This window comes from Nyctibius grandis, chromosome 14 (assembly GCF_013368605.1).
Source record: "Nyctibius grandis isolate bNycGra1 chromosome 14, bNycGra1.pri, whole genome shotgun sequence".
Classification (NCBI taxonomy): Eukaryota; Metazoa; Chordata; class Aves; order Nyctibiiformes; family Nyctibiidae; genus Nyctibius; species Nyctibius grandis.
Window position 1 is genome coordinate 15,024,036 of NC_090671.1, and position 26,155 is coordinate 15,050,190.

Here is a 26,155-nt window from a genome sequence, read left to right on the forward strand (position 1 = left end):
GTGCTGCTGACGTTATCTCCTCAAGAGATATTACAAAGGTTTTACCCCCCCTGTTACAATTTGTCTCTTTGCTCGAGCCTGGTACACCTGTCGGCACCGTTTTATCTTTCGGAGATAAGCCTGACACTAAATGAAATAACCGAGTTTACTGTAATGCAAATTCGAGGGGGCTTCCTGTTTACGAGGAAATAGCTGTAGTGCAGGCAGAATGAATTCCAAGGCTGCAGGCCAAGGCTTAGCAGCAAATAAACTACGAGGGTGAGGAGTTTATTGGCCGTGGGGCTGATTATTGCTGAGTTTACATGAAGCATCCTCAGACTGCTTTTGTACCGAAATCGTTAAATATCACAGTTTGGGAAGAAAGAGGACAGAAAACGCTAATGAGACGAGAGTGCCTGAGGAAGAGGCTTAGCGTGTTTTTAAAACACCAAAACAACCCTTTTTCCATCCTCTGTCATCTGCTTTTCCTTCCCTTCTGCGTTTCCTCCTCTCATTCCTCAGAGCCTTGCCAAGAGCTGAGAAAGCTGCGATATCTCTGGGTTTTATGTTGTTTCGTAGAAGCCTGTTTTGCAGGTGGATTCGCATGGGTGGGCAGAAGGGCTGTCAAAGGCAGAGTGACCTGCAGAAATGGGACCTCAAAGGGAAAAGAAGTCATACATATTGAAACATGAGCAAATGTGAAAGCTTAATCTTTTTTCTCCAGAATTACTGTCAAGTATTTTAAGTTTGGGGGAAAAGGAGGAAATTAACTGCCCTCTGAATTTTTTTAGGCTATTCAGCAGGCTTCTGAAGTTTTTCCCTTTTCCATGTAAATTTTAGATTCCCCTTATTTTGGTCGAAGGGAGTGGAAGAACACTATATAACAGCTCTTTTTATTTGCCAGCGGCTTCTATTTTGAGGAAAGGATTTGCATAACGTGAAGTTGAGAAAAACAGCCCAGGAAATCAGGGAACTGGAACCAAAGGGGTGCAGGGCTTGCAGAGGGCCACGTACAGCCCTGCTGGCCTCACCAGGAAAGTTAACATTGGAGCTTCCGTGCTGTAAACATCACGTAAGCTCGGGGTGCTTCGGTGTACAGATACCAAGGGCACGGTAACCAAGCGTAGCACGCATCTGCCCAGGCTGCTCTCCCGCTTCTCTTGCTGCGCTTGTAGATGTTTCTCATCTCTCCTTTTCTAACCTCCTTGTTTCAGTAATTACCTCTTTCCAGCTAATTCTTATTTTTCTCCCAACTTTTTTCTTTGATGTCTGACCTTCCTCTGAATCCTGCGCCTCTGGGGGCAATAAAAAGGCATGTTGCAGTCACTTTTTTTCTTATAAATCACACTTTTAACATGACATTTTTCCTCAGCTCTCATCCCATCTTCACTTTACCTCCAGAGGTGAAGACTAATGCACTGCTACCCCAGCCGCTGCTCGCCGGGGTGGTTTAGCCTCTGATGTGCTCTTTGCTTTCTTACCTAGTGTTCCAACTAACTTGTTTAAAACTCTAGTTGAGGTTCGCTGAATGCACAGAGGTTGCTTTTTCTTTTCCAGTTCCATCCTGAGCTATTTGTGATCTGCTTTCTTCCTGCTACAGTGCTGAATATTGTCGAAACCCAAGCGACACCTCCCGCTAGGAGTTAAGCGTCGTTACTCTGTCCCCTATTGCTTCTGCTTTTTCAGTTTTGTTCTCTTGGCATTACTAGGCTCTTTCTCTGAATTTCAGTCGTTTCTTTGATGTGTCCTCCAACGTGTTCTTGTACCTCATGAAACTTCTCTAATATCTCGAAGTTACAGGTTAAAACTCCTCTGTCTCTCTGCTGTCAGTCTCGGTTGCTTTGACATTGTTTTTTCTGGTTTTGTTTAACACCTTCCTGCTGTGCTTATTCATTTAGAGTGCTGCCTCTAAGAAAATTTTCCTGAGAATTGTTCATGTCATTTTCATATTTGTTGCTATTCTGCTCCTGTCATGTCTTTGCCTCTTTCAAGGTGCTTTTTTGTCTCTGTTCCTTCAAGCATCCTGTTCAGTTTTGGGCTTCTGCAGGGTCTAACGGTGCCTCATCAGTGATGTTCATACCCCAACCCCCTGCTTTAAGTGTTCAGGGCATGAAGTGGCTCCGGGAAGCCTTGTGCTATATTATGCTTCTTCCTCACTGTCTGAATGCAAGTGGTAGAAGCCTTCAAAAGAACTGTTTTCAGGAAAAAAGTAGGTCCAGATTTTTCACAGGCTTATACATTTACTGGGCTTTGCACAGAAATGGTGCCAATGAATGCAAAATTAAATAGGAGATGATACGGAGGATCTAATGGTTAATTCAGATGAATTTGTGTCACGGTAACTGTAGCTCTGTAAGGTGGTGGTACTTTATTGAAGCTTCTTCCATCTGCTTTGAGCAATAATGACTGTAAATTATTTCAGTAGAACTTCTTAAACTTGGTTGTCTAAAATTTCAGAACAGTTTAGGTTTTTGTTTGACATTTGCAATTTTCTTAGTGTCAAGCAAGATTGTTTCTTGGTATTTTTATATCCTTTCCAGTACTTACTTGGAATTTTTCAATTCAATTTTTAGTAAGAAGTTAAAACCAGCATGCAGGACACTTAAACTGTTCAAAATGGTTTCATTGACATGTAATTCATGAAAGTACAGAAGGAGAAAGGATTCAAAATGAAATGGTTTTATAAACTAATTTATTATTTTGCAGCTATACTATGTCTCACTGTTAAGCAAAGAGTAAAGGACATAAAGCTTGGTGAGAGCTGAAAATGGCTGAGCATGGCGTGTGCACCAGGCAGGTTATTCCGTGCACGAGGGTAAGTGCTGTAGGTGAACCCCGAGTAGGTGTGTGTCGGAGGCAAGGAGCGTGGTTTGTACTTCTCCAGGTCAGAGTGTCCCCGTTAAACGGAGCATCTCATAGTTCACCGGGCACTTTCCTGAAGCAGGTAGTAAACTACTTGGATGGATGCGTTCCATGTCGTTGTGCTTCCAAAAGCTTTGCCATCTGGTAGGTGCAGCTAATAGCTCTGAGATGGGGAACGTCTTCTCATGTCAGTGAGACAGCCGAGCATCTGCCTGTTTCTCAAGTGCTAACGATACCTGTGAGAGTGCTTTTCAGACACTTGAGCGTGCCTTTTGTCCCCTGCCCCCCAAGCAATGGTGTCAGTCTGCTGTTCAGCAGGGTACCCAGAGCCCAGCGTGCTTGTGCCATGCCCGAGACCATCTCTCTATTTTTTTATTTCCTTACTTGAAGTATTAAATTATTATGGACGATTATGGTCAAGAAAGCCATTGTTCATTTAGTTTAGTGCAATTCATAGTGATGTATGTGTTTCAGAGGTTAGTTTACGTGCTCAGGAATGATGAAGTACATAGACTGAAGCTTATCTTGTATCTTGCATTGCTTGGGTGAAAAGGCAGGCTTGAGTATTCATGTGGTAACTGAGGAGGGAGGAAAAAACTCGTTTTTTCTGAACTAGCAGTACAAGGAAGAGTGAACATTTGTGTTTTTATTGTGGAATAGCTTAGTCCTGCTCAGGGTGAGTATAGATGACAGAGTGGTTAAATTTGGCTTAGAAATTCAGCCTCCAAACTTTGCTCTCAGTAGAAGCGTGTGATTGAGAAGGCAGTAAGAGAGCCTGGAGGAGGGGCACTGTTGTTACCTGTGCTGTACGGATCAGAAGCTAAGCCAGTTGGAAAATAAATGATGTATCTTTGCTCACACGTAGGACGTTTGGCAAGTGCAGGAGTTGGAGTTAGATTTTCTGAGCTTCAGAGAAGCAGTGGAGGCCCTGGACTGTCTCAGCTCCGGAGCATACGTTACTTGGAGCATCTCTGGGCACAGGAAAGAGAGATCTGGCCTTGAGAGACGTTCCAATTAGTTCTCCTGTGGGGATGCTGGAAGGCTGAAGCTTATGTTTTGAAACATAGACCTTCCCTCGGGCGTCATTACCTTAATTAAGGAAAAAGCTAAATGAGGGTGATCTGGGAGGAGATCAGTGTGCAGTCTTCTGTTACTGTGCTAAAAACAGAAGGATGTTTCTAAGGACGTTTTTGGGGAAAGCTTCCACAACGTGATGTTGCATTGTAGGTTTAGGGTGTCTGTGTGATCCCGTGGGGAGCGGCCGGGCTGCGGGTGCTGCTGGGACCTGCCTGGGGCCGCGGCCAGCGCTGGGTGCATCGAGTGGAGAGCGGCACGTGGGGCACGCTTGGTGTTTCTGGGGGGAGATAGGTACAGGCAGACCTGTCTTTTCAATAAAATTAATAACCCTTACAGCTCTTACCCCTTTTGTAGGCAGGATGGCTTTTCAGTGCCTGGACCTTCTCCTGTGAAATGTTTTCAGCGAAACGCTGGAGCTGTAACATCAGGAAATGAACGTATGCAGCTCTTGGTTTCTGTTGTGGTGAAATCATGTGGGATGGCCTGGTTTAATCTTCTTATCAATAATAGTATTTTTTTGGGGTAATTAATAAAATTAGAAAAGAGCCTATCAGAAGCCATCAGGTCCAGGTACATAAACCAAATCACATCATGTAGTTGAACTACATTGATGTAAGAGCAGCAGTTTCTAGCTCTAGAAAATACAGCTGTTTTCCATATAAAGAGCTTCACCCCATGCTAACTAGTTTCTCCAAGAGAATCATTCCAATACTGAATAAACACCTATCTAAATATGCCTTGCATAATAAATAAAAATTTCTGAGAGCGTTAGGAGAAACCACTTCCATGTAGAAACCCCTCAGTCCCCTTCCAGCGTGCCAGGAATTTGTCCTGTCCGCACGTGTCATGTCCTATTGAGAAAGGAGCTGGGGAACGGGCAGATCTCTCAGGATCTGGGAGAGCTGTGTGAATCAAAGCCTTCGTTAAACGCCAACAGAAATTCGTTGCGGGCGATGCAGCATTTGCAGCACGCCGCACCGACAGGCACCAGCTGTGCCCCGGCCTCGGGGGGTCTGCGCCTTGCAGCAGCTCTGTGTGGAGCTGGGGACGGACGGGTGCTCGGATGGGTGCTCATCACCCACGAGTTGCTGCCTCTGCGTAAGGTGTGGATGAGAAAAGAGCTGCCGGTACCTTCCGCGTCCTCCCGGAAAAATGCTTCAGACCTTAGAGAAGGCAGCCCTCTCCCCAGGGCTGGGCGCAGCGTGCCGCCTCCGCCGGACGGCTCTGGGGGTGCCTCTTGGCTGCTGTTCCTTTATTACATTTCTGCCTTCATTTCAGAAGGGAAAGCAAGCTCTGTGCAGTACAACTCTTCGTTAAGCTGAGCTTTACATTCTCATCATTTGCTGATTTTCTTAAGTCTCCAGCCTGGCTTCCCCGGGTCTCCCCCAGCACATTCTGTTCATTTTCACATTTCAGCGATTCTGTGTCTCTTTATATCAGTTCTCTGATTTTTTTTCAGTCATTTCCCTTTTTTCTATTTTTTTTTTACCCCTTATTTTCCCAATCTTCTTTCCAACTTGTTCTAATGATCACGGTTACTTTGTTCACATCTCTCTTCTGAGACCTTAAAATAACTGCCAGGTTAAAAGGCACAATGAGGAGCAAAAAATCAATGAAGATGGTTTTCCACTTCTTTTTTTGTTTGGCCTTAGGGCAACGGCTGCTGCGGTGTTTGGGGTGCAAGGCTGCGGAGGGGTGCTTGCTGCTTCAAACTGGGAGGAAAAAATACGGGAACATTTCTGTAGTTCTGGTTCTTAGGCCAAATATTTCTTAACAGTTTTCACTTTTGATGAATCTTGCATTGCTAAACCTTTTAAATGCACTTTTTATAACGGGGGGGGGGAAAAAAGTTTAGGCTGTAGTGGCTGTGTGCCGTTCTGCCACTGCTTTGAATTGGGCTTGTTGACCCTGTCATGCTTTCAGTTCAAAGGCCGCTGGGGCAGGATCTTTGGTCCAATTTTAGCCACTTCATGATGGATTTGGATAGTGCAAATAAACATTGAAGTCTCTGTAAAATCGCATCCTGAGACTAGAAAGAAAGAAATAAATCACAGGCAGGAGGAGTGTGTTTCAGCCAACGCTGGCCGTGTTTCTTGGTAGCTCAGTTAATGTTTATACTTGCACGCTACTTTTAAAGAAAGTTCTAAACTTTTTATAGATATGGAAAGATTAAAAAAAAAATGGCACGTCTTCAGTAATTTTGTATTTGTTTTAAAAAAAACCCATTAGGACTGATGAATTACTTAATTGCAGTAGGAGCAAGGAGATGTGATTTTGCTCCACTTTCTCTTTCTTGTAATGTCTCAGTAGCAGCGTTCTGGTGGAAGGGCAAGTCCTTGACATTACGACTCAGGGTAATTATTCCTGAAAAATGCGTGTACTTAGAAGCTTTTATATTAGTTTCAGATTTCAGCAGTGATAATGCAAATGATCCTCAAGGAACACGAGGATAGTGCGGATTTTGCAATCGTAGCTGCATAGTTATTGCTTTTGGCTCTCTTCTTGTAAACTTTCTCCATTAATGTAATTTGCATAAGTGGAGCTGCGTGGTCTCCTGGATGAGATGCGTGCGCCAGAGGGGGGTTGTGGGCAAGCGTTGCTGAGCTTTAATCCCTTCCGTGGCAAACAGGGCTCTTCGGGGGAGTATGCTGTTAATCATCCTTGACAATTGTAAGAGCATTAGTTCAGCGCAGTGAAATGACTTGGCAGCGGGCTTGGCTTAAACTTTGTGTGCCCAGGCAGAAAGGGGGATGGAAACGGGTGAACTTGGGGTAGGAAACGGCCGAGCCCTGGTCTTGCGCGGTGTGAGATGGGTGCCAGCGTTCTGCGGGCACGCGTGGGGATGTGCTGCCCCTATGGAGGGGAGGGAGACCGTGACCGTGCCGGCTCGCTCGTTGCTGCTTTATTTGTCAGCTGATGGGACTAAGAGTACAAGGAGCATGTGTGCTAATTAACGTAGCGCCAGTGATCGCTTTTATTTCTCTATTGAGTAATGAAGTCAATTGGATATTGCGTTGCTGTCAGGGGTATTTAGTGATATTATAGGATGCACAAAAGTAAAAGAATAAAAGGAACATTTTTTTTCCCCAGGTTATTTCGTTGTTGTCAAAAAATGTTTTTTCACAGTCTTCTAATTATTCATTTTCTCTTCAAATATGTAATTTTACAAATAATAGATAGATTAGATGGTCTAATGGTCCTTTCTGGCTTTATATGGTGGGAATTTACTTTGCCCTATTAATCGCTCAAACAAAAGTTGCAATGTGTAAAACAGCTTTTACAGCATCTGAGAGCAAAATCATTTGGAGAAGTATTAACTTCTGCTGAACTCTGAACCGGGTACAAGTCTGAGAGGAAGCAAAAGGAAATGGATTAAATGTTTGTGATACATTCAGTTTTTTACTTCTTACATAGGAGGGAAGCCAGTTCCTTTTTGTTGGTTGCATCAAGTGTCCGCCCTTCGCTTTCACCCCAACGAGGAGGATTAAGCCGGCCTGGGGGCTGTGATCCAGGGACTCGTTGCAGTTTATGGTCTCGTTCAAGGGGAGTTTTCTGTTCAGCTGGGGAGGTGCTTCACGCCAGTGATGAACATAGGACAAGAAAATAATAGCACCATTAGTAACCAGTCGCACAGATTTACTCTTTATCTTGAGGTGTTTCTTTCCTTCTCCCCATCGTCTTCTGTTACGTGACTTTTTTTTTCCTACTCTGCAAAACCTCAGTAAAAATACTTGAAAGGAGAAACTGCATTACTAATGATGCATTGGTAGTGTTATACTTCAGACTTTCAGGTTTTCTTCTCATTTGAAATTGGGTCTAAGCGGGCTTAGTTATTTTCTGGCTGGAGGCAAGCTGAGGTCTTTGTGGGCTTTGCGAGACTTCCCTGCGTCTGCGGGCTGGTGCGTTTGTGCAGAGTGAGAAGGGAAAGCAGAAAGTAGAGATGAAAGCTGGGTGGGATGGGGGGATGTGATAAATACGGTGTGGAAAGCAAGGTGAGACCAGGAGGAGAGAGATTTGAAAAAGGGAAATAGGGAGTGAAGACAAGAAGAGGAGAAAGCAGACAAGAGCGAATGGAAGGTGACTGCCCAGGGTGGGAAGGGGATGCTGGAGGTGCAGAGGGCAGGGAGGTGGTGAGGGGCGGTGCGAAAGGCTGGCAGTCAAGAGCAGGGGTAGTTTAGTTGCTGGATGTTTAGCATTTTCTTGAAACAATTATTAGCATTTGAGTAGTTTTTGGATGTGCCAGGAGCCATCAGGAGCTTAGTGTGCTGAGTACAGAATACACACATGGCAGAAGGATGATGCTTTCGCTGAGACAAAGAGGAGGAAAAAAAGAAATACAGCTTTATTGTACAGAGTGGGGTTCCGAGGCAGATAATGTCTATGACTTGCCCAAGATGATACAGGAGATGTTGGTAGAGTTAAATAATGAGCTCTGCTCTCCTCAGGCCAGTCTCTGTAAAGCTGCCATTTCGTTCTTGTTTTGTTTTTCTGTTCTCCTTTTTCTGTTTCAGCTTGTAGGTGAATATATTAGTGAGTGTAACTGCGCATTCTTAATGTAGGGATGATTCTTTAATGCTTGCAGTCAGGCCAAGTATTTTTTTTCAGGCTGTGGTGTGCGTGCGTGCATCTGGATAATAGATAATATCCCACAAATCTGAACTCCTACTGATTTATAATAAAAAATAATATGCTTTTGTGATAAATAATTAAAAGCTCCTTTAAGATACAGTAGTAAGAAGGCCAATAGTAAGTAGCTTCTTGATCTAGTTCCAGTAGTAAGAGTATGTATATGTATACGTACCATCACATCTTTCGTTACCCTTTCCATTTGCCAGGTGCGAGATGCTTTCAAAAGAGCTCCTGCATAATTTAGTATGACAAACCCGTGGGGACAACATCCATGCATCTTTGAAATTAATAGCAGAACTTTTAGGACATGTCAGAATGAATGCTGTTCATTGTATCCTCCTCCATAGCTTGTAGTTTCCGCATACGCCCGCATCCGTCGCGGTCGTGCTGCCGTGCTGACTCGGGCTGCCTCATGGACCGTTCCTCGGGCGCTGGTGACCTTCCTATGGGCTGTGCGGGTGCAGGTACAGGCACGCACCCAGCAGAAGTTTAATTTCTTCTGATAAGTGTGCTTATTGTTGGAGTCACAGAATGTTACTGGTCTGTTATGGGTGGGGGGAACAGCAGGAGCATCTATTGCTGTCGGCAGTGGCGTGTCCTGGCTCTGGGGTGAGCTCCCTCTCTAAGGGACCTCCTGGTGTACTGCTTCTGGTGTAGCTTGCCTGAGAGGAGGGTTGCTCTTGCCACACACACGTCCTTTTCTGTGTGAAAAAGAACATAATCTGCTTTCTTAGTTTCTCAGATTATGTGCTTCCAAGTAGGCATTTTATGCCTGTACCGACCTTGGCACTGCGACTGTTACCTGCGTCCTGTCAAACTGCGTGCCACCATACACGCTCAGGACAGCGAGAGCTTTTTAATTACAGAATATATTTTAACCTGGTTAAACCAGCGAAGAGGTATCCAGAGTCCAAGTTCTCACGAATTTTTAAGCCTGGCTTTTGATTTCCCCTACATAGACTTGTCCTGTTGTTTCAGTTGATCTGTGGCATGTGGACAGCAAACGGAGCGTTTCTGAAATTCTTGTTATTTGCTATTTTCTTCCTCTCTGAAATAAAAAAAATATATGGACAAAACGTTTTGTTACAGTACAGTTGGATATGCTTTTGTTTCTAAAGTCTCCCTGGATTTCATTTTTAGCCAGCTTTTGTTTCTGCTTATTTTGAGCGTTGCTATTAAGGTAGATCATGCTGTGAACTGAGATGAACTTCTGCAGAAAGGACACTTCTCGCCTTAGCGCGTTGTTTGCACCGAAGGCATAGCTGGATATGGAAAGCTTTTTGGAAGTGGCTACTTTTCCGTAAAGCTGCAGAAATGCACCTTTTAATCCCAGATTGTTTATGTGTCGGGCAACTAATGATTCAATATACAAAAGCAGAGGGGGAACCTTCCTTCCTGTTTGGGGAACGTGCTGGGCTCCATTTTAAAATTTTCCATCCTTCTGAAGGATAGATGGATTCTGCTTCCTTTCCTTTGAACTCAGTAGGATTTTTACCTTTAACTTCTGTGTGAGAATTAGAAGGTGATTATTCTGGGTAGTCGTATTTGACTCCGTGTAATTTATTCATCTTTATTCGTATGGATAAGGAGAAATGATTTTGAGGGGGTGAAAGTCTGTTGTTTAGAAGCTGGAATGCTGTATGGACTCCTGTAGCCTGTGATCATTTTACAAATTTGTTCAGATTCTGTAGCTGCAAAAACATTTTGTTCCTTTGACACGTTATTCATCAGACCAGAAGCGCTGGATGTCGAGGGAGAGGAGGAGAAGCGCTGGAGAGATTTGTTCGTTACACAATCAGTGTTTTCCTGGACACTTCAGTCGTACATTAAATTTTTCATTATCTTCTCCCATTGTCTAGACTAAGATATGTTTATGTGATTTCTCGCAGTGCACTTGTCAGCGCAGAGGAAAGCTTTCCTGATGTCATTATTGTTGAAAAGGCTTATTGCGTTACTAATGGTCTGGCGGTCAGTGGGAACGGGACATCGCCGACGAGCGCTCGAGGCGCGGGCGCCGCGGTGGGCAGCGTGGGCGGGCTGGGGTCCGCGGGGAGAGGGAGGGTGGTGCTCTGTGGTGCTGCCCACCCCGTTCAGTTGTATAAAGGACTCATTCAGTCCTTATTTTCCTACCTTGCTTTTCCTGAGTACAGATCGTGACCTCTATTTACTGCTCCCTCTTCGTTTGAAATTGGTGTTTTGTTTAGGTTGTTAAAATACACAGAGCAGACCTAGTTTTTAATGAACAAATAAAAAAACTAGCAAGTTCGTCACTGAATAGTTCATAATCTCAAACCTGATGAACAGCATTTAGCCCTCCCAGTTCTTGATGTGCTGGTTAACCTCCAGAGTTCCCGCGTTGGATCACGGTGCTCAGAGGTCTGTGTTCCATGGGAGGCTTTGAGATAGATATACATAAAAACTATTAACAGAATAATTTCCTAGATGGGGGTTTAGGGCCTTCGAGCTAATTTCTTGGCTTTTATTACAGACTTTTTTCTGTTCAAGTCATTCAGACTTCATGCCTCAGGTCCTCGTTTGAGGAGGAGCACAAGTACTTCCCTCCCTCCAAGTTGATGGAAGAGATGTTTGTTAATGCTTGTGAGGTTTGTGGGGGCTCTGGTGATGGGGGCCCTGTAAGCGCGTGAGGGGACGGCCGCAGCCCGTGGCAGGACTGCCTGAGCTCCGCAGCCCTTCGGGCACGGCTCTGCTCGCGGTGACCCTAAACTGCACATGTACATGTTGATGAAGAGGCTTTAGAGAAAAAATAGGTGAGAAATAACCACAGAAACCTGGTTTTCCTTCTCCAGAAAATGTTAAAATTTGTCCACAAGAACTGAGCTGTTCAGTTTTTTCCTGACTTGAAGCAGTTCAGAGTCAGCGTTTTACAAGGATTAGGTGCTCAGACTTAATTCTGCAGAAACGTGAGTGATACTTAACCGTCTTGTTTAGGGCATGAGTGCTTTGCACAGGGTATTTGTGGTTATTTTTATAAAAATGAACAGTACGTGTGAAAATACCAATTTTAAAATTGGAAACAGAAAAAGCCTAGTGGAATTTTGCCTTAATGCTGTGACAATAGAGTTGTTTTACCAAGGCACAGCACTGCTGGCCTACATTGATTTTAAAATTTATGTACTTGTATTGTTGCCTGTATGAAATTTTTATAGGCATTATATTAAAATGAATATTGAGGTTACTTGACAAATAAAGGAAATCTTTGTTAATGTGGTTTGAATGAGTGATTGTGACATTGTAAATTAGGCAAAGTAGATGTTAAGTGTGCTGCAGCCAAGCTCGGGCCCTAATGGAGCTTATATTGGCTCGTTTTCCAGATGATCTATGGCAGTTGCAGTGTTAACAGCCTGATGGAGCTTTGATTGACTTCTGCAGTTATTTTACATGGCGCAAGCTGAAACCTGATGCGAGAATAAGGAAAGCGATGCCCAGGGTGTCCCCTGGGAAGTGGCGGACCCCAGGGCTCAGCGCGCCCGAGGCGAGGCCAGCCCAGGGCTGCACCTGAGAGTGCCTCTGAGCTTCTGCCTCCAGCCTCTGGGTCTGAGGAGAAACACCCAGCGTCCGGTGCTCCAGCCCCCGGTGCCAGCCCCGTGCTGCCCTGCCATCCAGCCGGGGGTAAAGACCCCGCTGGGCAAGCCCAGGGAGAGCCTGGGAGCTCCCCTTTGGACTGCTGTGCCCTTGCTTCTGTCGTGGCACACAGCGAAGGGAGCTGTGTGCAGGCACCAGTGGCTTTTTTTGCCAATTTATGCTCAGTTGTGGTATTTTCAAACCTTATAAGATAAGTATAGGTCCTTGAAGGGGAATTCTAGCAGCATCACGCTGGGCGGTGTGGGCTATTGATATGTTAAGCTTGAAATGTAAAAGCTGTGTCTCTTCTACACTGAATAAGTACTAATATTCTACACTGGATAGTATTAATATTTACAGTGGGGAAAAGTGATTTTTCTTGTGTACCTCAAACTCCAAGAGCCTTTTAAAAAAAAAAAAGTTAAAAATCACAGTATTGAGACTGCAAGGCTAATTTTAGGCTGGCAAGGTGATGTCTGGAAAGGTATTCATAGGTGAAGGTTGAAATTTAATAAAATAATTTGCAGTGTTGAATTCTGTGAATTCAACGATCTCTGTGTTGGTGACTTGCCTACAGGCCAGTTGACGTTGATGGCTGTAGTCCAAGGGACTCTCACGGTCTTTAGGTAGAGCAGCAGGCTGCCTGTCGTGCTGTGAGTTGGTGCAGTAGATGGGCAGTGACATCTCATTTTGCATGAGTCTCTTACATCGATGTTTCATTTTAGTGATCCTTTTCTCCAAAGCATGTTAAAGGTCTGGTTTAAAAGAAGCAATTTCAAGTAACTCTTTTTTTTTTTTCTATTTTTCTTTCAGTATCCGCAGTGTTATGCAGAAATACCTTGAGGAAAGGGGCGAATTAACCTTCGACAAGATCTTTAATCAGAAAATTGGTAAGTCGTATTTCAACAAAATGTTATGTAAATATTTTTAAGATTGGCTCGCCTGCCACTCCTCTGTAATGACTACTGAAAAATCAGTGTTGTAGATGGTCTGAAGGACACTGGAATATGGACAGGACTTAGTAAAACAAAGGTCTTCAGTAAAATGAAATGTTGTGAAGGGGAAGAAGATGAAGCAAGGCAATCTGTCAACTTAACTTCATGTTCTGGAAAACTACTGGAAAAATAATTAAATTATTTGGAAACATCGAGGAGAAAATTGTATTACTTAGTATGGGCTTGTCAGCATTATAATGTGTGACATCAGTTAAACTTTTTTTTTCTCTGCAGGGTAATAAGCCTTGTTGATAAGGGAGCAGTACTAGAAAAGATACCATACGTGTTGTCTTGACTGTCTGACGTCGTGTTCTTGCCAGGAACGCGGGGAAATGTGGCCTGGGTGAAACTGCTGCGTGCAGGGGGCAAGACTGCTGGGAAAATTGAGTTGGGGAAGAGTTGTCAGTGCTTCCGTGTGAGCATGGAAGGATGTGTCCAGGGGGTTTGCACAAGAGCGTCACAAAAGATCTCCATAAACCAGAGGAGGGGAAAAAAATGCACTGCTTCTCAGTCAACACAAGCAGCGTTCTCTGCACGTGTGCTGGAGTAGTTACAGCAATACAGGGTGGAGAACCGCCGATCAGGTAGAGGTTTTTGATAGACTTGGCTGTTACAGTGAGCCGTAGGTTGTGTTGTCTCAGCTAGATCACACGACTGAATATAAAATGAGGATTGTAGCCGGTGAGGCGTGCAAAGTAATCCTCTTTTGGCAGAATATTGTGTCCATCCTGGCACGGGACTACAAAATGTACATGGACCTGCTGGAAGGAGTCCAGGAGAGAGCAGTGGGAACGAGCAGACCTCACTTAGCAGTCAGATGTGGCCTACAAGGAAGTACTGAAATCGGGTGGTGTGTAGGCTGTGAAAGAGAGAAGTGAGGTTGAACAATCTTCAAAACCAGAAAAGCTGTTGCAGAAGTGAGGAGGTTAGTCAATTTTCCAGAGGACTCACATACAAATTAGAAAAAATCTGAATATGAATAAAATCATTTTAGTAGTAGGATGGGTACTAAAGCAGGGGAATGGATTTCACGAGGGGCTTGTGAAATCTTTGTGCAGTAGATTTGAGGAGTGGGTTGGCGTACGTCTGCTGGGTAGTACAGCTGCTCTTGTCTTGCAAAATGGGGACAAAACCATAAAACGGGCTGGGAAGACTCGAGGAGATCAATATTTTGCTATACCATGGCAGCTGCAAAATAAGTGGAATTTTAAGCAACAAAATGCAGGCTGGCTTTAACTGTTTGATTGTTTGGTGGCAATGAAATGAAGAAGCAATTTTTTTTTTCTTTTTACTTCCTTTTTTTTTCCTCCTTTAAAAATAAAAGAAATAAAACAGAACACCTTATATGTAATGGATGTTTCTATTTATGTAATTGAATACTTCTCATTAATAGTCAGTGCCAAAGAACAGTGAAGAATGTTGCAGTTATTTTGATAAGTTATAGCAATTACAGTTATGTAACTGTAACCTTGGAAGGATTATATCTTTTTTTTTCCCGTGTTGGTAGCCATCGAACCTGGAATTTTAAAGCCCAGAGTTTCATTAACATGTTAGTTTCTTGCCCAGATCTTGAGATCCATAGTTCACAGATGCACAGAGAGCTTTTCTCCTCCTCTGCCCATGGCAGTCACAGCAGTACTTGCCCTCTGGTACCTGGAAATGAGGAGGTCTCCTGTGACCTGTGCTGGAGTTTTGGTTACTTCTGAAGCTTCTTCCTTCTGAAGTAGGATTTAGAATGGAAGAAGAAAAAAAAATTGAAGATAAACATGACTGTTTTTAACAGAAGACTTCACATTGCACTGGAAAATATTGTATTGCCTTACTGTGGTTGTTCATGTGGATTTTATTGCGTTTTCTAGCTTGTTCTTTGCCATTAAATTAGTTCTGTTTCCAGACATTAGCATAATTGCTTGTGGTAAAGTACCTTCAATTTTAGGCGACCATTATGCAAAGGGCTGTGAAAATAAATATAGTGAGGTAATTAAAAGTCTAATCACCTTTTTACGCTGGTTGTTATCTCTTTGTATGGCGGGGACGTGGAGAGACCGCAGCCGAGGCGGGGCTGGCGTGCGCAGGTCTGGGCGGGCGCCCCGCGGGACGCAGCTCCTGCTCAGAGGGGTTTAAATCAACCTGAGGCAAACGAGTCTCTGGTCACGAGCTGTGATTCTGCTGGTTCATCCCCTTGCTGCTGGCTCCTCCTGTGCCTTTGCTCTCTCGCTTAGAGCCCTCTAGTATACAATGCTTTATCCCTATATGCTAATCATAAACCTTCATCAAGCTACCTGCTTTTTTGGCAAGCGATGTAGATGAGGACTGTTAAGCTTTTTTTTCCAGACCACAATTCTTTCTTACAGCTCCAGGCCATTGCTTTTTTCTGTTTTTCAGTGTCGTTCTTTCAAATTTAAAAACCAGGGCTTTGATCAGTTGTCTGATACAAGTCTTTCTGATGTCCTACATGGAGTTGTTCCTGTTGGGTGTTTTCCCATCAGTATGTCTACTTATGGTGCTGGGCTTATCAGCTGCAAGTGTTTATCCTCACTGAGCCCTTAAATCCTTCGAGGATCAGTGCTTTTCAGGTCCTGCTGTAAAAGATTGGCCCAAATTTCCTCCCTCCCACCTCCCCCAGGTGTAGAGCTGCAGGGCATCGCACGGGCAGCGTGGGCTTGGAAACCAAAACCTTTGCTCTGCCCTTTAGGGACCAAATAAGAGCAGGAAACGCCGTCAGCGAGCAGAGCAGCGTGGCAGCAGCCCTTCTGGGGATGAAAAAAGCCTGGAGGCTTCAGAGCATTTGCATAAGTGTCTGTCCTCTATTTACATCTTTTTCTTCATGAAGGCAAGCAGGTTGCTCTCATCTCTTGAAGATGGCACGGCTGTTTGCAGGAGTGATGCTCCAGAATGATCTTGAACTCTCTAAGAATCGCCTCGTGAGTCAGAGGACATGAAGATAAGAGAGCCAACCCAGAGAAAGGCTCTGGCAGCGCTTAATAGCCCAGCAGCCGGCTGTTCCCGCAGAAGCTGCTTCCTCCACAGCAGAAGCTTCATGGGGAAGTACAGGCTGTCTCGAAGCGGAGTGCGTAACCACCTTCAGCTCGTTTGCTTTTTACCACATCCTGTTTGCTACAACACCAGATTATGTGTTTGCTTTAGAAAAAGAGACGTTTTCTGGTATCCCAATGTCTATAATTTACCTGTGGCATCCACTCTGCTTCACAACCGCGTTAAAATTGCACGTGGAGTTGGTTCTTACGCTCCCTTGCTGTGCCGGGTGGGCACGCTCGTGGAAACGCTGCCTTCGGAGGGCAGTTTCGAAATGAGCTGTAATGTGCGTAGCTGCGGGGCGGATCGGGGTCTGCTGCGGCGAGTACAACTGCCAAGTGGTAAAGGGAGTGAATTAGGTCATAATATTACTTTAGAACAGGATTATCGTGGTTATTAAAGTTCAATGCTTTGGAGCAAACTTGTTGCCAGTTGTAGTTCAGTGACTCTTACGTCTGACACTGCACTTGCTGACAAGTTGCACCTACCTGGTGGGCAGTGGATAAAGATGGCTCAGAAATTCTGGGGTGTGACAGCAGAGCATCCTACAGCTTCAGGTCCTGGCTTAGGTTCAGCCTTGGGTTTTGCGGTGGCTGCTTGGGAGCTGGTGGGACATGGCAGTTTGTCTACACCCTTCTCAGTTTCTCATCGGTTACACAGAGCCGTTGGGTTTAGGTCTTTGGCAGTGATGAGAACAGAACATATCTGAGCTGTTTCAGCCGCTGGTCATACTGCAATGCAAGCTTTTCACCTTGCCTAGTAAGTAGCTTGTGGGGTTTTTTTTTCCGTGAAGCTGGATTTAATTTCTGTTTTATTTTCTTGAAGTATAACACTTGTAAACTTATAGTTGACGTACAAGTTACAAACATTTTTTTTTTCCTATTTACCATCCACTTCTGTATAATGAGGAAGGATCTTTCTGGGGTGATTCATTTAACTGTCTTTTACATCCTCTTAAATCAGCAGGCTCCAAGCTGGAGGTCTGCCCAGCCAGGGTGAGCGTTTTGCCATCTGCATCAGTGCTGCTTCCCACACACGCATGTCTGGTGAGGGGCTCTCGCATCTTCCCTGCTCCTGTGTTCTGCTAGAGCTAAGTATAGCTGGTGGATCTTCTGGTCGCTTTGTAGCTGAGTTTCCGAACCAGATGAGCATTTGGTCTATGTCGTAGTTCCTTCTGCACAGACAGCCTCCAAGTGCGGGGAGGGACGTTTCTGCCTGCCCTCCGCACTGAGAGGGAAACGCGCTTCTGACCATTCGGCTGCTGTTTCCTCCAGCTTTGTCAGTGACAACTTGGTGTTGAAAAAATAATGCAACAAACTAGGGTGAGAACAGCTAAAGATGTTTTTTTAGGGCAATGAATCATGCTTTCTGTTGCTTGTTTCTCTGGTTATGGAGCCATGATATTTCATTATTTCAGAATTTCGATGCGAATCATTAGATGGATCTTGAGTTAAAATCTGTTGAGAAAAACATTCTTGCTCTTCCTCTTTCTGTTGCCAGTGTGGTAGCACAGCGCACTGCACTCCCCGAGATACCTAAAAATAACAGGCTGGGAAAAATACTTCCCTAGAGCATTATTTAAGCTATTGTTTAATTTAAGCATAAGATCTATGTGCTGTTGGCATTCTGAACTAATTAAATAGTCCTCTGAGGAGATAACAGTGACAGCAATAAAACTTGGTTGGGTGTAAAGAAAAGCACCGGGGTTTTTGGCTATTAAATGAGCAGGGATGACAAAATCATTAGCAGATCTTGCTTGTAGTCACTCCTAGCTGCTTGTGGTGGGTCTGAAGCTGCAGGCTGGCCGGCACGGTCAGGGAAGGGCGTGCGAGCGGCATCTCCTCCGCCGTGGTCCGGCCGAGCCGTGGTGGGCAGCAGGGCTGGGAGGGGCTGCGTGGAAACCTGTGTAAGGGGCTTTGAAAACTGAGTATTTTTAGAGCCAAAGTTGCCTAGGGCATACATGAGCTACTGGCGGAAAGTGTCACAGCCTTGGGCTTCTTCCTTAGCGGTGTTGTGAGACTTGTGTCACTGTGATAATTTTACTCTGTTCTGGTATGTTGATGTTAAATAATGTGCAGCCATATGATAGGGAAAACAGTTACTCTCTCGGTGAGTTTTCTGCAAGAGCAAGAAGGCAGGTTGTGTGTTCGAGTGGTTTTATTCTGGGGTTCCGTTTCTGGCCTGCCATAGGGAAGTAGGCACCATCATAATTGGGAAGTAGCTATATGACCAAAAAATGATATTTAAAATACTGTGTGAAGACTGATCATCTTATTTGTCGCGTTACTACTTATTTTCAGTTCAAGTTTAGACTAAAACTTGGATTGTGGATGGTCTGCAGGAGGCCTTTATGCGTGTGTGAACCCATGCTTTCCTTGCGCGGTTCGTAGGATCAGTTAAAAACAACACAAAACCCAAACCACAAGTAGCTGTTGGAAACTGTGTGACTGTAAACTGAAACAGAAACTGTTCCTCTAAGACATTTCGCACTGGAGCTGTTCCTTTACAGCGATTCTCCGCTTGTATCGCACTGGGGTGTGGACACTGAAAAAGAAAAAATAAGCACTTGGAGCTGCCTTACAAAACTCACTCTGCTTTGCTGTATGCATTTTTTTTCACTGGATTAGTGTTAGGTTTAAGATCTGGTTTTTACATCGTAACTTAAATGTTACTGAAAGCTATATTTCTTTCAACAGACTTTTATTTTACGGTAAAATAAACATGATTCTTGCATGAATTACACTGAAGATCATTTAGAGAGATGTTGACCAAGCGTCCTGCTGTAGATTTTATGTGCAGGCAGTTTTTAGGAGGTGTACGTGAACTCGTTCCTTCAGATTCGATGGGCCCTCAGGGGTTTGTTCAGTCGTCAGTGCTCACCTGAGCTTGCTTAGCCCATGTCTGGTTTACACTTGTGTGTAAGCAGTGCTGGTGTGCAATCTTGATTTCCTCCTTCTCCCCCCCAGCAATTTCTCAGTCAGTCCCAGACAGTTGCGCTCCCGTGGAGTTGTTGTCAATGTGTCTTGAAACAATTCACAGACCAATTAAGCCTCTGAACACCACTGTGAAATAGGTAAATACTAATTTTCCATGTCTGTAATGTGGCATAATAACAGCTTTAATGAGATTTACCTGCGTAGCTCTCTACTACTAATAAAGCAGATTCTCTGGTCCTGCCAGTGCTACTCATTCATCTCGGTGGGATAACTCATTAGTAACAGGAGAAGAGCTCAGAAACCAGGAGAAGAGTAAGTAGACTCTGAATTACTGAAGCTGTTAAGTCTTCTAACTTTCAGCAAGGCTTTTAAGGGATAGAGCAGTTAGAACGTTGCAGAGAAGCTGGAGAGCTCTGGCTATCCGTTCTCTCGTGGATGCATTTGTAGAGCAGAGAGCAGATATTTACTATAAGCCTTTCAGATGCTTTTATTGTTCTATACCAATAGCTGTCCTGTAAAAGAACGATGCACGACACAACTTGCAGACCCCCAGGGAATTGGTCCGGATCTGGGAGGTTCTTGCTGCAGAAGGTCACTGGGTGCCCTGTCAGGAGGTGAGAAATGTGCACCATGGGACCTCCGCACCTTCAGACCCTGAGGGGAACAGAGCAGTAACCTTACAGGGTAGTTGCTTCTCTCTTTCCTGGCCTCTTCCCACTGACAGCGTTGTGTCCAGCCGGGGCCTCTGCACTGGTCTGCTCTCAAACGTGCGCGTGTCTGCGGTGCTGGGATGGGTAGGTTCAGAAATATGCAAAACAGTTTCTTAATGTTTCTAGATACTTCTGCCAATAATTTCTTTGATTACAGGGGGAAGGAGTCTGAAGAGAAGTAGAGCCATCTGTTTCTGCACCTCCATCTCTCAGCAGCTTGCTTCTCTCTTAGAGTGCACAGAGTGAACCAGAGGAAACCTTGAAAATTCACGTAGGAGAATCGTCTGTGCTCTGTCACTGTTGTTTTAGTGGTTTTGCTCCTCTTTACCTAAGTGCTGTGTGTATTTACTAGCTGAATACTACTGGCTTTGTGTTTTGATTTTAACCACAGTGCAGCAGTCTTCCTAGAGCTGTTGCAGAACAGTTTGATTCTTTACAGTGGTGAAGATACTGAACAGTACTTGCCATGGTGAACACTGGCATCAGAGGCTTGAGAATACCCTTCTGCTGTGAAGTTATTCCGTGGCTTCATTAAATGATCCTATCACCCCCCAAGAAAAAACACAGATCTAGGCCCTTTCTAAGAAGTAGAAATACACGTCCCCATGTACTTTGTGTGTTAAATAATTCACAACAGTGAATGGTTCGTAGCTTAGAGCACGTCAAAAGAAATAGTGTGCTTTTCAGTAATGAAGGGATATTGCCTTGCGTTATGTAAGTCACTTTTAAAAGTTGTATAATGGATAAATACTGATCAAGAAAATAACAACCATCACGTTCTTCATAGGGACTGAATATTCTTGTGATGAGGGGAAAGAACCGATACAACAAATCACAAACCACCATCATGATGTTTTTAAGCTGCTAATACTTGTTAGCTTGCTAATAGCTTGCTGGTAGCTGCTAATACCACTTGCAAAAGTGGTGGGAGTTTCTTCTATTTACAAGTGAAAAAAGAGCAAAACCCCAAGTGCTGTGTATTTCTAGATGAGCTTCAGTGAAGGAATTTAATCACGTTCCTTGCATTAAATGTTTGATTGAAATGAAATGCTTCAATTCTGTATTTAGTAGTCCTTTTTAAAATTAGCATATTTTTACATATCTTTGCTTAGTGATATTAGTCCTCTGTCTTTTTGAGGTACTTTCTCGTATGTACAACCCTTTTTCTAATTTCACCTTCGATATGTTGAATGCCTTTGATAATCCCCTTTCAATGGTGTATAGATCTGCTTTAGTCAACTGGAGTTCTGCATGTTAAGGGAGACCAGAGTACGAAAGATCTGTGCTAAATGTGCTTCAGGTGTAAGTTTTCCCCATTCTTTTCTTTTCACGGCTTTAAAAAAATCATTCATTGTGTGTTCAATATTCAGAGGTACGTTTCATGAGGGTCTTAAGATGAGAGATGGTGGGTTTTTCTTTTGAGGCAAAGACCCAGTGGCAGTTGCGGTGGGTGAAGCACAGACATCACATTTTTTGTAATGATTAAAAATAGAGCACGTTCTTCTTTTCCTTAGAAATCCTTTTATTTGAATTGGTGTGTCACCACTTGACATCTTGACTGGTCCTGCCCTTGGAAAGTGCTGAACTCGGGGCTGCTGTCAGGGGAGGGGGACGGGTGTTTGCCCTGTGCGTCCCCTTTGACGTGCAGACTATAATCCACCTCGAGTGGTTTGCTCCCAGCTGCTCCTCTGGGCTTGAAGCAGAATAATAACAGAATGCTCTCAGTAAGTGAGTATATTAGCTGCTTAAGATCCCCTCACTTGTAAGCCTGTGTTGAGGTTTGACACAGGATCTGGGAATACTCGAAGCCATCCCGTGCTTCACCCTGGTGCTGTTCTCGTGCAGGTCCAGCCTTTGGGGAGATGGCTCATGGAGTTTGAACGAGTGTTAGTGATTCACTGGGTGAAACGCTAATGGAAAATATGCCTGGAAATAAGGATTTTCTTTGAAGACACTTGAAACCTTTTAGCTGAAGTTTATTTTCATATAATGATTTATAGACATCGTTAAACAAGCTACCTGGCAACTTACAGGCTAATTTGAGCTCAGTTTCGTTCTGTTCCAGGGAGTTTGTACTGCACTCCTCACCCCTGTATGCAAGTCCTCTCTTGTAAAACATAATTTGTTCTTTTACCCTGCTTTTTATGCACAGAGAGATGTTTTAATTTGTTACGATGTATTATTTTTAATGAAAAGTGAATGTAAATTAAGCTCCGTTAGGAGAAATAGGCTAAGGACAAATAGCTCGTAATTGGAAAGAAAAGTAGTGAAATCTGTGGTGCCTTCTGGGCTGTGAGGATTGTTGTGGCTTTGTACGTAGCCAAAGCTGCGATTCCTACGCAGACGAGCTTTCCCTGGTAGCAGCGAGTGTCTGTGTTCCTGAATCACAGAATCACTGAGGTTGGAAGAGCCCTCTGGGCTCATCGAGTCCAACCATTGCCCTGACACCACCACGGCAACTAGACCAGGGCACTAAGGACATCGGTGGTTCTCTCGGTTCTGGAGCTTTTAGGTGGTCTTAATTACCCTGTGCTGGGGCAGCTGAGGGGGGTGCGAGATTTTTCCAGCAGAAAAGCTGGGCGTGATCCTCTGTTTGTGGCCCTGGCTCCCTCGGAGCCGACAGCCGCAGCTGATGGGAGCGACCCCGTGCTGATCCCGGTGCAGATATCGCTGCTTTCTTGTTTGTCATTATTCACGTTTAGTTAGGATTTGGAAACAGCCTGGTATTTTTGTTTTCTAGTTTGCTATTTTGCCTACTAGAAAGAGTCTACGTCAGCATTTTGGACCACGTTCAGGTCTGCAGTAAATAGATGCAGCTTCCTTTCACCAGTGACATTGTGAATACTTATGTCAGGGCTAAACGTGTCTATTTTTAGCTCTGCTGTCTTACCTAGTCACCTCTGTTTGTTTTAATAAGGTTTTTATTTACTCCTGTTAAAAGGATATTTGAATTAGATACTAATAAAATTCCAGTTAGAATTAGATAATTAGTTTTCTCCAAGGTTTGTTGTATTATGGAGCTCCTCATTTATTTTTTTTTTATTATTATTCCACGCTCTGAGTTAATTGACGTTCTCGTGACGATGGAGATACGATATTCTGAACGCAGGGGTGACCTTTAGACGGCAGGAGAAGGCAGGAGGCCGGCGCTGGCCCCTCTGCCTGGCTGGTAGCATTTCTTTATTAATAAGAGAAGGGTTCTATGTTGCAGAATAAAGGGTTAAACCATTGCAGGTTTTAATTCTTGTTTAAAAAAAGAGACTCTTTTGAAAGCTGGCTGTTGGCTTGAGTCAGGATTTTATGCAAGTTTTCTGAAATCATGTTGGAAAAACATAATTTGAAATAAATAGAGAAGTAAATAGTATGTTCTTTTTAAAAAGAGATGGGTTAACGTAATTCCCTCACCTTGTCCCCTCCAAGCTTGTGAAACGGACCTTGTCCAGCTGGGGTGAGCTCTGGGAATGGCCCGGTCACTCAAGCAAGCGCAGGATTTCTCACCCAAGCGCCCTGGTCCTCGGCTGCTCTGCACATCTCCCATCCTTACCTGGTCACGAGTGTCCAGTTAAGACTGAGCTGTAAAACCTCAAGGGTCTTCTTTGTCCCTCCTTGAAAGACATTTTGTCGTGGTGGTTGGAGTTGGTGCAATTAGTGGCGTTTGGCAAACTTAACTGTACAGGATTGTCCTTAAAAAGATAATGGGAAAAACTTATTGTCCAGAGACTGGGAGAGCAGAGGCTTGGAGCGAGGTGTATGTGCATGTATGTATTATTGATATCATCCATCGTTTCAGTGTTACCAGAAAAAGCTTTTAAAAAATATATTTTTCCCCCCTAACAACTAGTGATCTGGTTGTTGCAGAAATGATATAGTCTAGAAGAAGAAATCTTTAAAGCAAAAGCTGTCAGCATCTTTATTTCATAAGTAATTGCTGGTTCCTTTTAGCTGTTACTTAACGCTATCATTTTTTTAATTCCTGCTTTCTGTTCTTGGTCTTGCTTTCCTGTGTGTAGTTAACTGTGCTTATTGTGCTTTGCGTCAGTTCTCCCTGAACTCCTTAAAACTCCTGTCACTTACTCAGTGCTGCGTCTGTCAGTTAGTTTTGCTGTTATCTGGGAGCTACGGTTTCTGGCTGGTAATTTTACACTCAATCTAAGAACATCAGGAAAGGAAGAGACATCCTTTGTGCTGCAGTGGAAGCGCAGAACCCGCTGATGCAACGGGAGGTTGAAACAGAAGCACTTCCAGTACAGAGAACATTAAGCTCTAATTCGATTGGTTTGAATTCAGGACAGTGGAAGGATTTCAAGTGTGCTGGTACCTGGGGACGTGGACGGCGCGGTCAGACCAGCTGAGAGCGCGGGAGGGAGGAGCCGTGTGTCTGCGTTTGCAGTTGTGCTGTAAAAGGGCTGATGGTTTAAGGCCACTCATCCAAAGAAAGATAAAAATCAGAGAGTTTTTAAATGAATTTACCCACAAAATCTTTTGAATTTTTCGTGATACTCAGGCGTTTTAGATCCTTTTGAGGACACTCTCGACTGGGTAGTGGAGATTCTGATTGTGTTTTCCTCTGTTGTAAATCTCTAGTGGAGTAATGACAAGTCACTCAAACCCGCCCTCATCGCCTGGCATCTGGGTTTGTTTCTTGGCTTCCCCAGAGATTTTCCCTGTAACATCTCTCTCCTCCAGGCTCCGCAAGAATCTCTTACAGTCCCCAGATCCTTCTTCATTCCTTGTCCTTCACCATCAGCCGCAGATCGATCATCCCTGGCAGTAAAGCTTTCCTGCAGACCTCCCGTCTTCTTGGCACCGTGGCAGCGACTCGCCTCCTCCAGCCGCTTCCCAGCGCGGCCGTGGGACGCAGCTGCTCTTCGGGCATCGGCCGTGGGCAGAAGGGCAGCTCTGCCAGGCAGGGCGAGGAGGGGTGCGTTTTGCTGTCTGTGTTTCGCTGTCTGACATTACTGTCGTTTTGACACAGAAAATACCCGAGGTGACACCCTTTCCCTGTATTTTCATGAGACAAGTGAAAAAAATCTAATTAATCCTGAGATTCCTAATTAATTAAAAAGAACTCCATCACTCGGCTTATCCTTCTGCAGACACGACCTCCTGAAGACAAAGGTTGTGCTGGACACCCACAAATCTTTGGTGTCGGTGTTGTTGGTGGTTGTAAGAGCTGGTAGTTGTGGATCTGTACTGGCAGGCACGAGGAGGACCTGTAGGATGAAATAACCTGGTACTTGTTTGCAGAGCAGCGCGTGTGTCCAGCTCTCTAAACCGTTGCTTGGAAAGCTCATGGTACATAACCCTTCTTATGGGGTGGTTAGAGCATATCTTGTAACAAATGATACTAGAAACCTTTCTGTCAAGGGAAGTGGGTCCATGTGAAATCCAGTTTTTTAAATGACTGTATAAACTGCATGTGTGTATACTGTATATCTTAATATACGTACATAAATGCTCCCAGTCCATAGGTTCTTCAAAGGAAACTTGAAATATCTATTTTTATATCAACCTAACTGGTACCAGTGTTTCTTACAAGGAATGTATTTTTTTTAAAAGACAATGTTGAATAATGAGAGCTGATGCTCTAATTTATGTGTTAAAACACTCCCCCAGCATTAGAATAATATTCTTCTTGGATGCTGCTGACCTTTTCGAGTGGGTTTTTTTCCCCCCCTTCTTGCAACTTGTAAAAATCACAATTAAAAAAAAAGACCTTAACCACTTTTCTGGCTACGAGAGAATTTCCGTGTGACCTCCTGCTGTACCCAACCCAGCTGTGCCCGGGGCGAGGAGCGGGGCAGGGTCCGGCCCCGTGCAGGGTGCCCACCCATCTCCCACTGCCCTCTCCCACCGCCCTGCTGCTCCTCAGGGTGCTGCGGGGATGGAGCTTCATCTACAGTGTGCTTGCAGATGTGTTGGGTGTCCTGCTAGTGGATAATTACGTTGATAACTTAATGGAGAAGAGATGTTTCATGCTATGATTTATTTTACTGCAGTATTTTTTAATCGTTTATTTTTTTTATCATACATTTTAAAATGCTGCTGTAATAATTCTGCTCATCTTCACTGGAACCTGACTAGCAGCATTTTCTCAGTATTAATTAAATAACGTATTGCCACTATATTAACCATCTATAATGTTTTTAACTTCTTGTTTTGGGTGTCTCTAGCTTTTTGCTCAGCAGTGCAGTTTAGGAAGGACTTGGTGAGAAGCAGGCTAACGCAGGCAGCATAAGCCTGGTATTGTTCCTTGTACTCTGGCCTTGGGAACCTTTTCTTTCTCTGCAGTAATCAAATTAAGAAATTCGGAAAATATTAAACAGGGCCAAAATGTTTGGCATGGCAT

General features: G+C 44.1%; 1 protein-coding gene across 2 annotated transcripts in view; it reads left to right on the forward strand.

Moving 5' to 3' along the window:
- GRK3 (G protein-coupled receptor kinase 3) overlaps positions 1-26,155 on the forward strand; it is a 64,895-nt gene that overhangs the window by 2,680 nt on the left and 36,060 nt on the right. For both annotated transcript variants that reach the window (XR_011049193.1, XM_068412329.1), the window contains exon 2: positions 12,943-13,019. Coding sequence is in view for 1 of the 2 variants with exons in the window: in XM_068412329.1 (XP_068268430.1) it covers positions 12,943-13,019 (77 nt within the window). In the remaining variant the exon portion in view is untranslated. The remainder of the gene's footprint in view (positions 1-12,942; positions 13,020-26,155) is intronic.